Here is a 12,758-nt window from a genome sequence, read left to right as displayed (position 1 = left end):
GTATTAACATAACTAATACTGGGTATTTAAGCTAGTGTATGATAAAGAAAACTGATATTAATTCAAATGATTTTCTGATTACCAGTCATATGAATCAAGACATAAAATATAGTTGGTATGATGCATGTATTAAGTACAATAAAGCCAGTTATCCAGCTTGACAAGTGCAGCTCAACCACTCTATCAGTCTTTCGATTGTTCTAGTTCCCGCAATGTTCTAAAGCATAGAACAAGTGGTGCGAGGTAACAGAGCTCACATTCTTAACCTAACGTCAACGTGTGACTGTGACGATTGAGTATCTCAGAAACGCAATTATTGTCAGTGAATTAAAATATCAATCAATGGAATGTCACCTGAGCGGTTGGAAGACTCGGGTGAGGAACTTTGTTCACATCTCACCTTCCTCGGGTGACTTGACCAAGATTGACACAAACCCTGGTTATTTTTAGAGTTGTTTACACGGCAGAAATACCCAGATAACATTCATATGGTTTACCCACATTTTTAGTGTTTATTAGAAATTGTATTTATGAGGAAGCAATTTAATGTACTAACATATAACCAGTAGAAAAGGAAAACCCTTAATTTGGATTTATATTATTCCATAAGACATCTTGAACAGAGGTTTTCTAGAAATCCCTTAATTCACAAAGCAATCCACAGCAAACTCGAAATTCTGCTCTTCCTGTCTTCCTGAATCGAAGAGCAAATGCTTCAATAACCTTTTTCAACACTTGAGGAGCAACATTTTCCATCACCTTCTATAGAGAATCGCTGTTAAAGGAAGTGCCCCAATAGTGAGATGGTTTCAGCGTGACTCTGAATAGTAGTCAGGCCTGACGCGTTCAACAATGTCAACAAACCTGCTGAGCATGGATTAAAACATGATGGTTTCAACCAAACTTGTTTTTTTAACTGCTTTACATCAACGAGAACTAGGTGCCTGCATGTTTTTGTGCGGGTTACCCCAACAAAAAACTTGTTTCATTTAGTCAATTTACACAAACAGTATTATTGTAGAAAGGCACATTAGAAATAACCATTACTTACTTACTTATTATTATTAATAATGATATCCGTGTGTGTTTCGGCGCCAGACCAGCAGGTGGCGATAACCCGCTAAAACTCCGCCCGTCGCTCCGAGAAGAAGAGAAGACGGAGCTCCATCCAGATGATCTGAGTGAAAGTCCACTTCTCTCTCGCATAGAATAGATCCTTACGTTCCTCTCAGACGTCATGACCACGAACGGTGACTGCGGGGATGGAGGCGACAGGAAGCGACACATCGCCGCGCTGGTCCTGGCTCGTGGCGGAAGTAAAGGGATTCCTCTGAAGAACATCAAGGTTCTGGCCGGGGTTCCCCTCCTCGGCTGGGTCCTGAGGGCAGCGCTGGACGCGGACGTGTTCGACAGGTACAGGTTACACGTAAACATCTGATCCTCAGCCCACCTGGAGACGCGGATTTTACAGTATTTTTGGGGAAATTAGATCGTGTCTTAATGTTTGTCATTTTCAAGATTTATAAATATCAACATGTATTACATTTACACGTTAAATCCAAGAAAAACTGTAATTAAAATGGGGTGTTTTTTTTGCCACGTTACTAATTGTAAAAAAATGAACTTCAAATACACAAGTTTATAGTTTATTATTCAATATATTATGATTTGCTCTCCAATTTTTCTAATTACCTTTTAGATAGATAGACACTTTATTCATCTCAGAAATTCACGGTTCAGCAGCTCCAGAATATGTTACAAAGAAATAGAAACAAAGAGGCATGCAAGTCTATGTACAGTCTAGTATATACCGAAACATATGTATAAAAAGTAAAAAAGAAAAAATATATATATTAAAAAAAAAATGTAAAGACGTTAAAAAGAATGAGATTTTAGTTGGAAAATCGTTAATTTGGGAAAAACAAACAAACCCAGAACACTTTCAACTACAATATTCCGGATACAAATTAGAATTTAAATATTTTTAGGAAACGTATTATAAATAAATAAAAACTCAAGCATTGACGTCGTATCAGCAAACACATCCTAAATGCCTTCCCCCTCCTATGCCAAATAGACTGTTGGAAAAAAAGTGTCGTGTCACACCCAGTATTACACATAAGTACTAAAACTACAAAAGGCTGTTATGATTGTTATTCATTCATTGATTGATGATGTATGTAGTCGGTGATGCAAAACGACAAGGTGTGTTTCATCTTCACCATTATGATCCTTACATTTTTTAATTTGAAAAAAAAATCTGTTCAACTTTATTAAACTGAAATTTAACTTTTTAGTATTGAAACCTTTGCGACGCATTTTCATACATACTCTAATTGTTGTGTCATTGCTATTGCAAGGTGGGTTAAAAAACCCATACCCTCACTTTGTGTTCGCAATACAAGTGGCTAAGGAAAAAAGGGAATTAAATGGTATGATTTTTTTTTTCCCCAGTGTGTGGGTATCAACAGATCACGACAAAATCGAGGAAGTGGCCAAATCCTGCGGCGCGCTGGTCCACCGCAGGAGTCCTGAAGTTTCCAAAGACTCGTCCACATCTCTAGATGCCATCCAGGATTTTCTCAGAGTCAATCCAGGTACATAGTGTGGAAAATTAAAGTTGGCCTCGCCAGCTTGTAGGTTGCCTTGCATAATGACTCAGTTTCATCTGTGTGCACGTAGATGTAGACGTGGTCTGTAACATACAAGCCACATCCCCATGTCTTCACCCTTATCATCTGGCGGAGGCTTTGGAGCTCATCACCCAGAAGGGCTTTGATTCCGTCTTCTCAGTGGTGAGGAGACACCACTTCCGCTGGCAGGAGGTCAAGGCAGACTGTAAGTTTGACAGATGTAAACCTCCTCCTCTGATCTACATCACATGATCAAAGATGTGTGCTCAGCTACATTTCAAGTGTTGTTTTCTTCCTGCCTCCCTACAGCTGATGAGATGACGCTACCGTTGAATCTGGACCCATCGAACAGACCGCGGCGGCAGGACTGGGATGGAGAGCTTTGTGAAAATGGATCTTTCTACTTCACCACCAAAGGCCTCATCATGGACCAGGGGATCTTGCAGGTAACGTCATCCCTGTTGGGTTGTGCTTTGAGCAAAGATGCACTGCATGTATTTTTTCTAATTATCTACTCAACATATCTCATCATCACACGTACAATCATCTAAAGAGTAACATTTCAGTGAGATACAGGAACTCTATTTTAGACTGTACAGCTTGTATTTCTCTTGTATTCATTATTGAAATCTTGGTTTTGGGGTGGCATTTTAAGTAGGGGTGCACCGATCCGATAATGGTATCTGTTGAACTCAGCCTTACAAAGTTGGATTGGGTTTCGTTTGAAAAAGGTCTGATCTGATACAGGTAATGTATGTTTGTGTTGAAGTCACGCACCGGCGCCTGTCGAGCAGCGGCTGCTAACAGAAGAGTCTGCAGTTTGGATTTCTGTGGATGATTGAAGGAGGGGAGGTTACACCTCAAGATTCATCACCACTAACCTAACTGAGCATATAAAGAAGCATCAACTAAGAGCCATTTGACTAAAGGGAAACGACAACAAAAACTAAGCAGTTAACTTTGTCGGCTATTCTGCAGCGACGAGAGAAGCTTCCAGCCAAACGTATTGGAATTTTACAATTTAACCATATTTTCTATGTTACCAAATTACGGTTAAACATTTAAAGACTTTATTTAAAATAAAAGAATAACCTCATAGTTCCATATGTAGTAATTTTTGCTTTTTTAATTTTAAAGTTTTAAAAGTTTTCAGTCAGTAAGCAGGTGTAATACAAGTTTGTCTGAAATTATAAACAATTTCTTAACCATAAAAAAGTCATTTATTAAGAAAAAAAAAGTTATTACTTATTTTAGTAAATATTTTTTTTTTCTACAGGGCGGGAAAGTTGCTTACTATGAGATGCTGCCAGAGTACAGTGTGGACATCGACGTAGATATCGACTGGCCAGTCGCAGAACAAAGAGTTCTCAGGTAAATTCTAATAAGAAATGTTGCCTTACCAAACATCACCACAAGGTGCCACACACAAGCTTCTCATAAGTAAGTTAGTAATAGGTATTTGTAAAGCGCCTTTCTAGACCAGGATCATAACTGTCTTGGTTGGTGCCTAACTCCAGGGCGAGGCTCTTGTTGACCGTCTTAATGTTTGTCATCATGAAGGTTCGGCTACTTTGGTCGAGTCACACCTGAGGTGGTCCGGCTGATGTTCTGTAAAGTGTCCGGGTGCTTAACTGAAGGAAAGATCTTCTTGTCCGTGGCCGGGGAGGAGATGATGACCATCAATACCAGAGACGTAGTCGGCGTGCGAATGTTGCAGAGAAACAATGTCGAGGTCAGTTTGTGTTTTTAAGGCGGAAAAGGCGGAATTCTGAATCAAACTTGGTTTGTCCGTCTTCTCCAGGTGGTTCTGTTGATCTCCTGCGAAGACCCGGTGGCCCAGTCGCTGGCTGATAAACTGTCGAAAAGCACCAAGTGTAAGGTCATTGAAGTGGGAGAGGAGATTCTTGCCGACCTATCTGCGATGGTGAAGGCCAGGAACCTCGACTGGAAGGACGTAGCTTATATGGGTGAATACTTTAAAATATCAACCATCATCATCACTGATTTTTTTAATTGACACAAACTTTCCTGCTCTTTTCTCTCAGGCAATGATGAAACGGATGTCGACTGTCTCAACCTAGCGGGCCTGAGCGCCGTCCCCGCCGACGCCCCCATGATCGGCCTCAACGCCACAAAGTACACCTGCCATAGGCCTGCAGGAAACGGCGCCGTCAGGGAGTTCGCGGAGTACATTCTTCTTCAGAAGGAGATAGCAAAGTCAAAGGTGATACAGGAGCGCAGTTTCAGCAGCAGCAGCAGCAGCAACTGATTTTATAAACTCGGGGAAAGCTGAAGGAAAATGGAGACCTTTAAATATTTCAGATTTTATAGCTAAAATGATAAAATTGTAGTTAAATATGCATAGAAATATCTAGCACTTGAAGAAATATGAGTCTTACATTTTTTTTTTTAAAGATAAAACCAGAAGAATTCCAAAGTATCTTGTGTTGTTTTTTTAAGAGTACATATACTATACTACTACTATATATACTTTTAAATCTATGCTGTTTATAATGCTATGGTAGGAGTAATTTAAGCTTTATTTAAATTAGTGATGATCGATTCTGTATGGATATAATTTTTAACCATCTGTGTATCATGTCTTCACTTCTTTCTCTCGTGCTCTATAACTAACTCTGTTTAGTTGAAAATGAATTCTCAAATTTGTATTTATTGATTGTTTGAATGCATGATAGTTAAATGAATGTCTTTGTTGTTAAAAAATGAATGATAGTGAGGTTCTACAATGAAGAAATCGAATGAAGTAGTCCAATGAAGTACAATTCTGATGATGTGTTGTTGTTTTTTCTCCACACGGCGCCACCTGGTGGTGATAGACACACACTCGCACACAGTTTGCTCACACCCCGATGTTGTACAATGAGAAGGAATGCAATCACAAATATATTTTTTCTTTAACGCAGTCTGAGGAAATCTATGTATAAATAAAATGTCTTACAAAAGCACTAAATCTGCTTGAGTTCATTGAAGCCTTTATGATTTTACCTTTTAATTTTCATTTCATTTATTCATGCAGGGATCTTAAGGATGAAGGATGAGAAGACCAACACTTAAAAGAAGACTACGACAGTCGATAAAGGCAATATAAAGAAAATCATGAGTATTTAGTATTTATTTTAAATAGGGTCTCAGCTGTGGTATTATTTTGGCTGTGAACTGTTGGTGTGTTTCACTTGTATGGCTTCTAACTGCTGCTGCTCACACACCCAGCTCTGTGATAAATCAGGAAACTGAAGACTCGACTTCATCAAACACAGTATACAATCCAACAAGTCAACGTACATGTGACTATGGTGAAATATGTCTCCATTGATTTGGTGTAGCAGCTGTTTTATTAAAACCCCACAGGCTCCTCTAAACTCAATGACTCACTTGTGTATCAACTGACTGCAGCTTGACTGGTCTCCATTCACTATAAGTTCCCTTGGCTACAACTCTCTGTCTGGATCCCCTTAGAAACACTTGCTGCACCACTTTATAATCACGACTGTAATCAATCCTTATCCTGATGATTCCTGATCTCCAGCTGGACTCGGATGAAAACTGCTCAGAAATCAGGAAGCTTTGGTTCCTCTGACTCCTTGCTCACAATTATGTTGTAAAGCAGGATCAACCAGAGCATCGACCTCAGCGAAAAAATAAATCCAAATTAAGAAATATGATTAAAATATAATTTTTTAAAATGTTTTTCTAGTTTAGAGCTGTAAAGACAATACATATTTATATTTTCTGTTATTAATTCATTTTGAAAACATTTCACTGCAAATTCTATGAAAAGTAAAATAAATGACATTAGATCATCTTAATTTAAGTTTAAATGACCAGTTGGAGTTCTTTGGTTAATGTATACTATATGTACATAGATTTAAGAGTTATTTTGCTCCTTGTGATGGGTATTATTCTCCTTGATATAACACTCTATACATTTAATTGTCAACATGTAAAATGATTGGTGTATAAAGCAAATAAATCGCTTCTAACTTAACCCTTTATTTAAAAAAAATATTGAATCAATATACAAAAAGTCCAATAATATACATAAAAAAAGCAAAGCATCAAATATACATTTTACATAGATGTTAAGTGAAAGAAGAGAAAAAAACTGCACAAAAACTAGGATCACTGTTTTACATCCGTCTTGGTTAACTGTAGTTAGTCAACCAGCCAAGCTGACCGGTGTGATGACCAGAGGTCCGTCGTTCTTCCCTGACTTGTTCGTGCAAGGGCTGAAGAACGGGAAGAGGCATTCAGTGAAGGTGTCATTGAAAGTGTAGATATGGACTCTGACGTCCACGTTGTAGAAGGAAACCTGGTGGAGGCAGCGTGAGGTCGTTATGAAAACAACTCTGATCTCTAATGTTTGAAATATCTTCTCACCTGTCCATTGTCATAGTCCACAAATATCCCTATTTTGTTAGGTTGAAGGTTCATATCGATGTCTGTGGATGGTTCCGTGCGAAAAGCGTACTTGCTCCTGGGAAAAAAACGTCAGTAAGTAGAAAAAAAGCTTGTTTCTTACGCTTGTATAGGGATGTGAAACTGTTACATTTAATATAATACTTGCTTTATTTTAAATAATATTAATCTAAATTTACTGTTTTTGTTTGCTGGTTGGCTTTTTGTTAAATACGTTTTTTCAGTGAACTCTTGTGCTTGAGTTCTCAGGGTGGAAACAATGGTTGGTCACACTCTTAAGTGGACATTGATTTGTCGAGTGAATCATCCTAATCCTAATCGTAAAAGACTAGAACTGAATCTGTTCAAAACAATATCCTTTTTTTCTTCTTATATACTGTATACATCATTTCATCTGACACAATAATGAATAAATATGAAGATAAGGCCTTTTATCAGTCATTTTAGTAAAGGATTAAGAACACAATAATTAGATTCATTATTACCGGTCATTAGATTAGATTAGATTAGGTCAACTTTATTGATCCAATCTGACACTGTTTTCTTGAGTCACGAGCGGACTAAGAAGAAATCACTCACTTGTCTCTCAGGCTGAGGAACCAGTATCCGTTATTGGGAGTGATGTTGATTTTCCCTTTTCTGTTGATGGATTGTCTGGCCACCCCCAAATCCCAGTCTGTCTTCCCGCCCACCAGAACCTGGTGACCACAGATGCATTGAAAACATCTCACAGTCATATCAAATATTTTTTAAACAACATTAATATTTTTTTTCCCCCAAGTTAAAGGCTGAACAACACGTATAAACTCCCAAAGTCTCACCTCCCAATAGTGTCTCCCGGAGCTGATAGCGTGAGCCCCGAGAACACAAACCACTCTGTCGAACCTCTCGATGTTATCCGGGAGCAGCTGGTGCCGATCTCCACAACTCACCTACACACACACACACACACACATACACAACATGATCTTTTATTTCCTTACAATGGAACTAGCGGATGAAACAACAGAAGCCTGAGCAAAAGGTTGAGCTAGAGAAACTGTGATCAAAAATATGAACTGAGATTGTCTTTGTCTCCAACTATAAATGTATTATAAATGACTCACTCATTCAATTAAATACATCTTACTAGGACACATCCTCGATAAATTCACACACACTGACTCATTGATTTGACTGGCTCGGTGTCACATATATTCACCTTAATATAATTTACTCAAGGTTTGCTTAATATAACCCACAAAGTTGAAAATGTGCACTATTTATTATTTCCACTTTTATCTTAAACCTGCTCACAATTATTCCATGAAAACACGGTAGACAATAAGTCATGAGAGAATTTCTTTTTCGTTAATTCTTACATGCCAGAAAAATGATCCTATGTTAACAACACTGGCACTAAAAGATTCTGTCGTAGCATAAATAGCTTGTTAAATACACAGTCAGTTAGATACAAACTAGTCACTTCTTATAGGTGGTCAATTGTGTAGCTTTAATTTACTAGCAGGTTGTGTTGCAGGTTAGCTAGAATGCAGTGGAAACCAATATATTATGATCAAAGGTAGCGACAAATTGCAGATAAAAATGTGCAATGATCTCACACTCTTCATGTCCTCTGATATGACCAATCGTGGATGAGCGGTGTTGCAGTCCAACGTCACATTCACTGTTAAAAACATCAAATAAAAGGGTTAATGTTTCCCCTTTTCACACTTTTTAGATGTACCATATTATACAATAACAACTTTTTATCTCTGCACAGAACTTAGGATCTACACAGTATTTTAATTTAAAACAATTTCTGGTTCAAATGTAAACAAACTATGGGACATTCAGTATGTTATTGACAATAAGAAAACGACTCACCTGCGTACTCCTGCACCCTCTTCACCTCTGAAATGAGATTCAAATAGTTGAATGTGTGTTGATGTTGTTGTGTAGAAGAACACAAGAGAAACAGTACTTGTTAAAACAGAACCCCAATGAAAGGAGCAAACCGGAGTAGTACACCGTAAGATTATTATTATTAAAATATATATGCAGGATCTGAATTTCATTTTCCTGAACACACCTGTCATGTTTAATGTTCTACCGTCAAGCTACACTCACTTGGCACGGTCCGGGGCGGACTGGTGTCCAGTGACGTCGGAAGTAAACCTACAGAAAAAAAAAACTGGTTAAGTGTGATATTCATTAAGTAACAACAGAGGCAGTTGGTGCATTTGTTAGTAATAAAAAAAGTAAGTTTTATCCACATGAATATCAACTGTTTCACCATCAAAATCATTTAAAAAAAAATAAAAAAGGCATTATTTTTGTTCACCAACCTGTTCCTGCAAGACCCCTCAGCTGCTCCTGGTACCGTTCCATCAAGTCCACCAACGACCTGTAGATGTTATCTGTTCTCATGTGCGAGTTCACCGAAACTCCAGCCCAGTCTTTGGCAGGCAGAGGACTGGAAACGATGGGAAATTTCTAGGCAGTGGAAAGGAGAGAAGTGTTCCTTCCTTTTATTTAAAATCCTGATTACACAGTAGACCTTGACTACACTACCTATGTCAAGAAGTTACCCCAAAATCAAATTCTTTGAAGACATTAAAAAACGTCTTAATAACACATTTGTGCGAGACCTCTGCCAAGCAGCTCATCGTTAATGGTAATATTCACCCACATTAGTTAATTGCTTTGTAGCATTTGAAATAGTAGTAAACAGTAGTAAAATTCAAGCAGCAGGTGGCAGTAGCATCATGAGATTTACTTGCAAAACCAGTCATAACAGAGCAAATCCTCCAAAAAATGTTGGTTACGATATTAAAAGAAGGGCAGACAAAATATGACTTAAAATATCAGTCTGCAGTCCTGACCTCACCACAAAACAGAGCTACCCAACCTTTTCATACTCAGGCCCAACAATTAAATCTCACCCCATAAATAATGTATTTAAAATAAAGATGAAACACATGGTTAAAGCTTTACAATTGTCAAGTGTTCTTATCTTTTCATTCGAAAAATATTTCAATAACATATGTATATTTAAAACTGTAATTGTCTGTTACACACTCACACAGATCATACTACTTTGGAAATGACTTTTGTTGGTACACTTGCAATTCCTTCGTGGCCCACCAGGGGCGCACAGGTTGGGACTCTAGATTAGATAGAATTGCTTTAAGCAACCAAGTATGTTTTTTATGATATATATTGACACAATCTCAAAGATCTAAAATATAAAATTATAAAATATTTGGACTAAAGTCTGACAATTCCTTTTCCACAAACCTGAACACAGTAAATGTAGTCTTCTGATTGGGCGAGTTCAGCTATCAGACTCTCCCTTCCACGAAGTTCTTTAATCTCCTGCTCCAGCTGTTGCTTGAGGGAGCTGGCCTGTTGTTCCACGGCCCTCTGACTCATCTCCATCACCTCCATCAGCTGCGCCTGTGAGCGCTCCACGGCAGACACCAGCCCGGAGAAGACACATATGCTGCTTGCGATCTCTTGTTCCACCGCTGACTAGAAATAAACACACATGTTAACTAACTGTATATACAACATTGTTGTGTGTGTAGAAGACCAACCTCCTTTTCGTCCACTGATACTTTGATATCATCCATCTTTTGGAGTCTTTGTCGGATCATCTCTTGGATCTGCTGCTCACATGTTTTCAGCTTCTCCTGAAAGCACATTCAAATAATAATGAAAAAAGTAGAAAGAGAAATACAAAATATTTTTTAACTGACTTTAAAAACAAGGTAATTGTGTATTCTATTGTTTAATAATGTCACGTTCTAATGGCTCTTATGATCAAGTGAAATCTTAAAAACTTTTGGTTTAAATAAAAGGGGAACTGTGTCTATCTTTTTAAAAGTTTCCCACCTTGTTCTTGTTACATTCCTCCTCGACGCCCACGGTGTCATGACCTTCATGGCTTTCAGTCGCACAGTCTGGACAAATGCACACCCTGTCATCTCGGCAGTATATCTGAAGAAGAAATACGAGTAATTGACTCCAAAGACAAACAATGAAGGAAGGCAAGAGTGAAGTTCCTCTAATTAAAGATAAATACAAATATTGTTTTTAATTGTAAAAGACAAAAACAAAAATAATTTTAGACAGGAAAATAAGTAAAGTCAAAAGTGACCTTGTTTAATCAGGCATTTAAAATGATTCCAACTGTGATATTGTTACTGTTGAGCCATTGACAAAATATTTAAAAATACTATACCTGTATATTGAATCATGTCTTTCTCTTCATCTGACTTTAGTAGTTTTTATCTTTTTTTTTTAATCTAAGATAGCACCATCTTAAATTGAAACTGAATTTCCTTTGTTGATAAACAGTATTGGATGTAAAAAAAAATGTGGTTGAACTTTTCTGTTCATTTTTCTTAATGCTAATTAATTACGAAATTAGATATTTAGATTTAATACATAAACAGAATGTCCGTTTTGTTTGTATGAAAGCAACAAACGTTGACTTTAAGCACACATCTTCCCTCTTGGTGAATCTGTTTGGACAGTTATTAAAACACCGTTAGAACAAAGTACCCACCAGCAGACCCCTCAGATGGGTCTGACACAGGGGCAGGCTCTGGCTACTCGCTGCTCCGCTCAAGGTGAATCTTCTGCGGGTGCTTGAGCGGTTGAAATATGGCGGGGGGTGAGAAGGCTCTATCACCGGGTTACTGGTGGAGATCGGACTGTCGCTTGGGACTGAAGATGCCAGTGAGAGTGAGTTTAGCGTATTTACCATAGGCTTGACTGGAATCCCTTAAAAGACAAAGAAACAAACAAATGATTGTTGATAATCCCTCAATACTTCATATCTTTTCTTTTTACAATACCGTATTGATATTCAACAGCACTGTATCAATGATTTTTTTTTTTATTTCAAATCATTTTTATAATTTTTAACAGTTGTTTTTTGGTTTTTATTGCAAATATTTGGGGAATTTGTACATTTTGTGTTGAAACTAAATCTTTATTCTAAATGGCAGTAGTCATCACTCCCTCTGCAGCTAAAGCAACTATGAAATTCTGCTAGATCCCGAATATAACTGAGGCTGAGAGGATACAGTCGACTCCAGCAGCTTTTAAAGCTGATGTTTGGACATATTTTGGTTTCAATACAAATGAAAGCAGTTAAGACCTCATCAAGAGTCATGTGGTCAGAAAATACGCCAAATACTCGGACAATAAAATGTTGTTGTTCCTACGGTATATCAATATATTTAAATATATCGCAACATATTATATGGTTGCTCCAATATTGTGAGATTATTGCTAATACAAACCTCTAGTGTGGTAAACACAACAAACTGATTCTGAGCCTTAGACCTCAATCTTGTTTCAAAACCTACCGTAGAAACCATCGTTGAGCATTAAGCAGCTCACTGCAACAGCTGAAGAGGTTTCACGACACAGTGTCTTCATTCATACAGCTCAAAAGGTGGCGCTCTCACATTCATGTGAGGTGATTGAATGGGCGGTTCAGAGATCATAGAGGGAAGAGCTTCCTCTAGTTGCGCTTGAAATGAGGAAACTGTATCATTGAAACTCTATCAGCTGTTAAACCAAACCTCATCAACCCCTGACTAGTGAGACTTTGCTTAAAGGTAAGGTAAGGTAAGGTAAAACTTTATTGATCCCTCAGGAGGTCTCCTTTGGGAAATTGTTTAAACCATGTGG

General features: G+C 37.9%; 2 protein-coding genes across 3 annotated transcripts in view; one reads left to right on the top strand and one right to left on the bottom strand.

Moving 5' to 3' along the window:
- LOC148082481 (E3 ubiquitin-protein ligase TRIM39) overlaps positions 1 to 12,758 on the bottom strand; it is a 56,572-nt gene that overhangs the window by 40,813 nt on the left and 3,001 nt on the right. Inside the window, exons 4-15 of the mRNA XM_087789681.1 lie at positions 11,623 to 11,840; positions 10,947 to 11,051; positions 10,649 to 10,744; positions 10,350 to 10,583; positions 9,398 to 9,545; positions 9,180 to 9,227; positions 8,937 to 8,963; positions 8,672 to 8,736; positions 7,892 to 8,002; positions 7,650 to 7,768; positions 7,032 to 7,128; positions 6,641 to 6,963 (exon numbers count right to left, since the gene is read on the bottom strand). Of these exons, the coding sequence (XP_087645807.1) occupies positions 6,811 to 6,963; positions 7,032 to 7,128; positions 7,650 to 7,768; positions 7,892 to 8,002; positions 8,672 to 8,736; positions 8,937 to 8,963; positions 9,180 to 9,227; positions 9,398 to 9,545; positions 10,350 to 10,583; positions 10,649 to 10,744; positions 10,947 to 11,051; positions 11,623 to 11,840 (1,421 nt within the window). The 3' untranslated portion in view covers positions 6,641 to 6,810. The remainder of the gene's footprint in view (positions 1 to 6,640; positions 6,964 to 7,031; positions 7,129 to 7,649; positions 7,769 to 7,891; positions 8,003 to 8,671; positions 8,737 to 8,936; positions 8,964 to 9,179; positions 9,228 to 9,397; positions 9,546 to 10,349; positions 10,584 to 10,648; positions 10,745 to 10,946; positions 11,052 to 11,622; positions 11,841 to 12,758) is intronic.
- LOC148082482 (N-acylneuraminate cytidylyltransferase-like) lies at positions 1,153 to 5,748 on the top strand. 2 transcript variants are annotated; one of them, XM_087789683.1, is made up of 9 exons: positions 1,153 to 1,413; positions 2,455 to 2,597; positions 2,683 to 2,838; positions 2,943 to 3,079; positions 3,910 to 4,004; positions 4,194 to 4,365; positions 4,435 to 4,600; positions 4,679 to 4,857; positions 5,671 to 5,748. In XM_087789683.1, exons 1-9 carry the CDS (start codon positions 1,238 to 1,240, stop codon positions 5,677 to 5,679), a joined length of 1,233 nt encoding a protein of 410 aa, XP_087645809.1. In that variant the 5' UTR covers positions 1,153 to 1,237; the 3' UTR covers positions 5,680 to 5,748. The 2 variants fall into 2 exon arrangements, with proteins under 2 accessions (XP_087645809.1, XP_087645808.1); XM_087789682.1 differs by lacking the exon at positions 5,671 to 5,748 and having other exon boundaries at positions 4,679 to 5,604.

The sequence above is a fragment of the Callionymus lyra genome, chromosome 4, assembly GCF_982586985.1.
Source record: "Callionymus lyra chromosome 4, fCalLyr1.hap1.1, whole genome shotgun sequence".
NCBI lineage: Eukaryota > Metazoa > Chordata > Actinopteri > Syngnathiformes > Callionymidae > Callionymus > Callionymus lyra.
This window is presented reverse-complemented; position numbering and strand designations above follow the sequence as displayed.

Bases quoted from the DNA above. Each gene is read 5' to 3' on its own strand.
- LOC148082482 (XM_087789682.1), top strand. From the start codon at position 1,238: ATGACCACGAACGGTGACTGCGGGGATGGAGGCGACAGGAAGCGACAC. The intron at 1,414-2,454 runs GTACAGGTTACA...TTTTTTCCCCAG, and splicing joins GACGCGGACGTGTTCGACAG to TGTGTGGGTATCAACAGATC. The intron at 4,366-4,434 runs GTCAGTTTGTGT...CGTCTTCTCCAG, and splicing joins TGCAGAGAAACAATGTCGAG to GTGGTTCTGTTGATCTCCTG.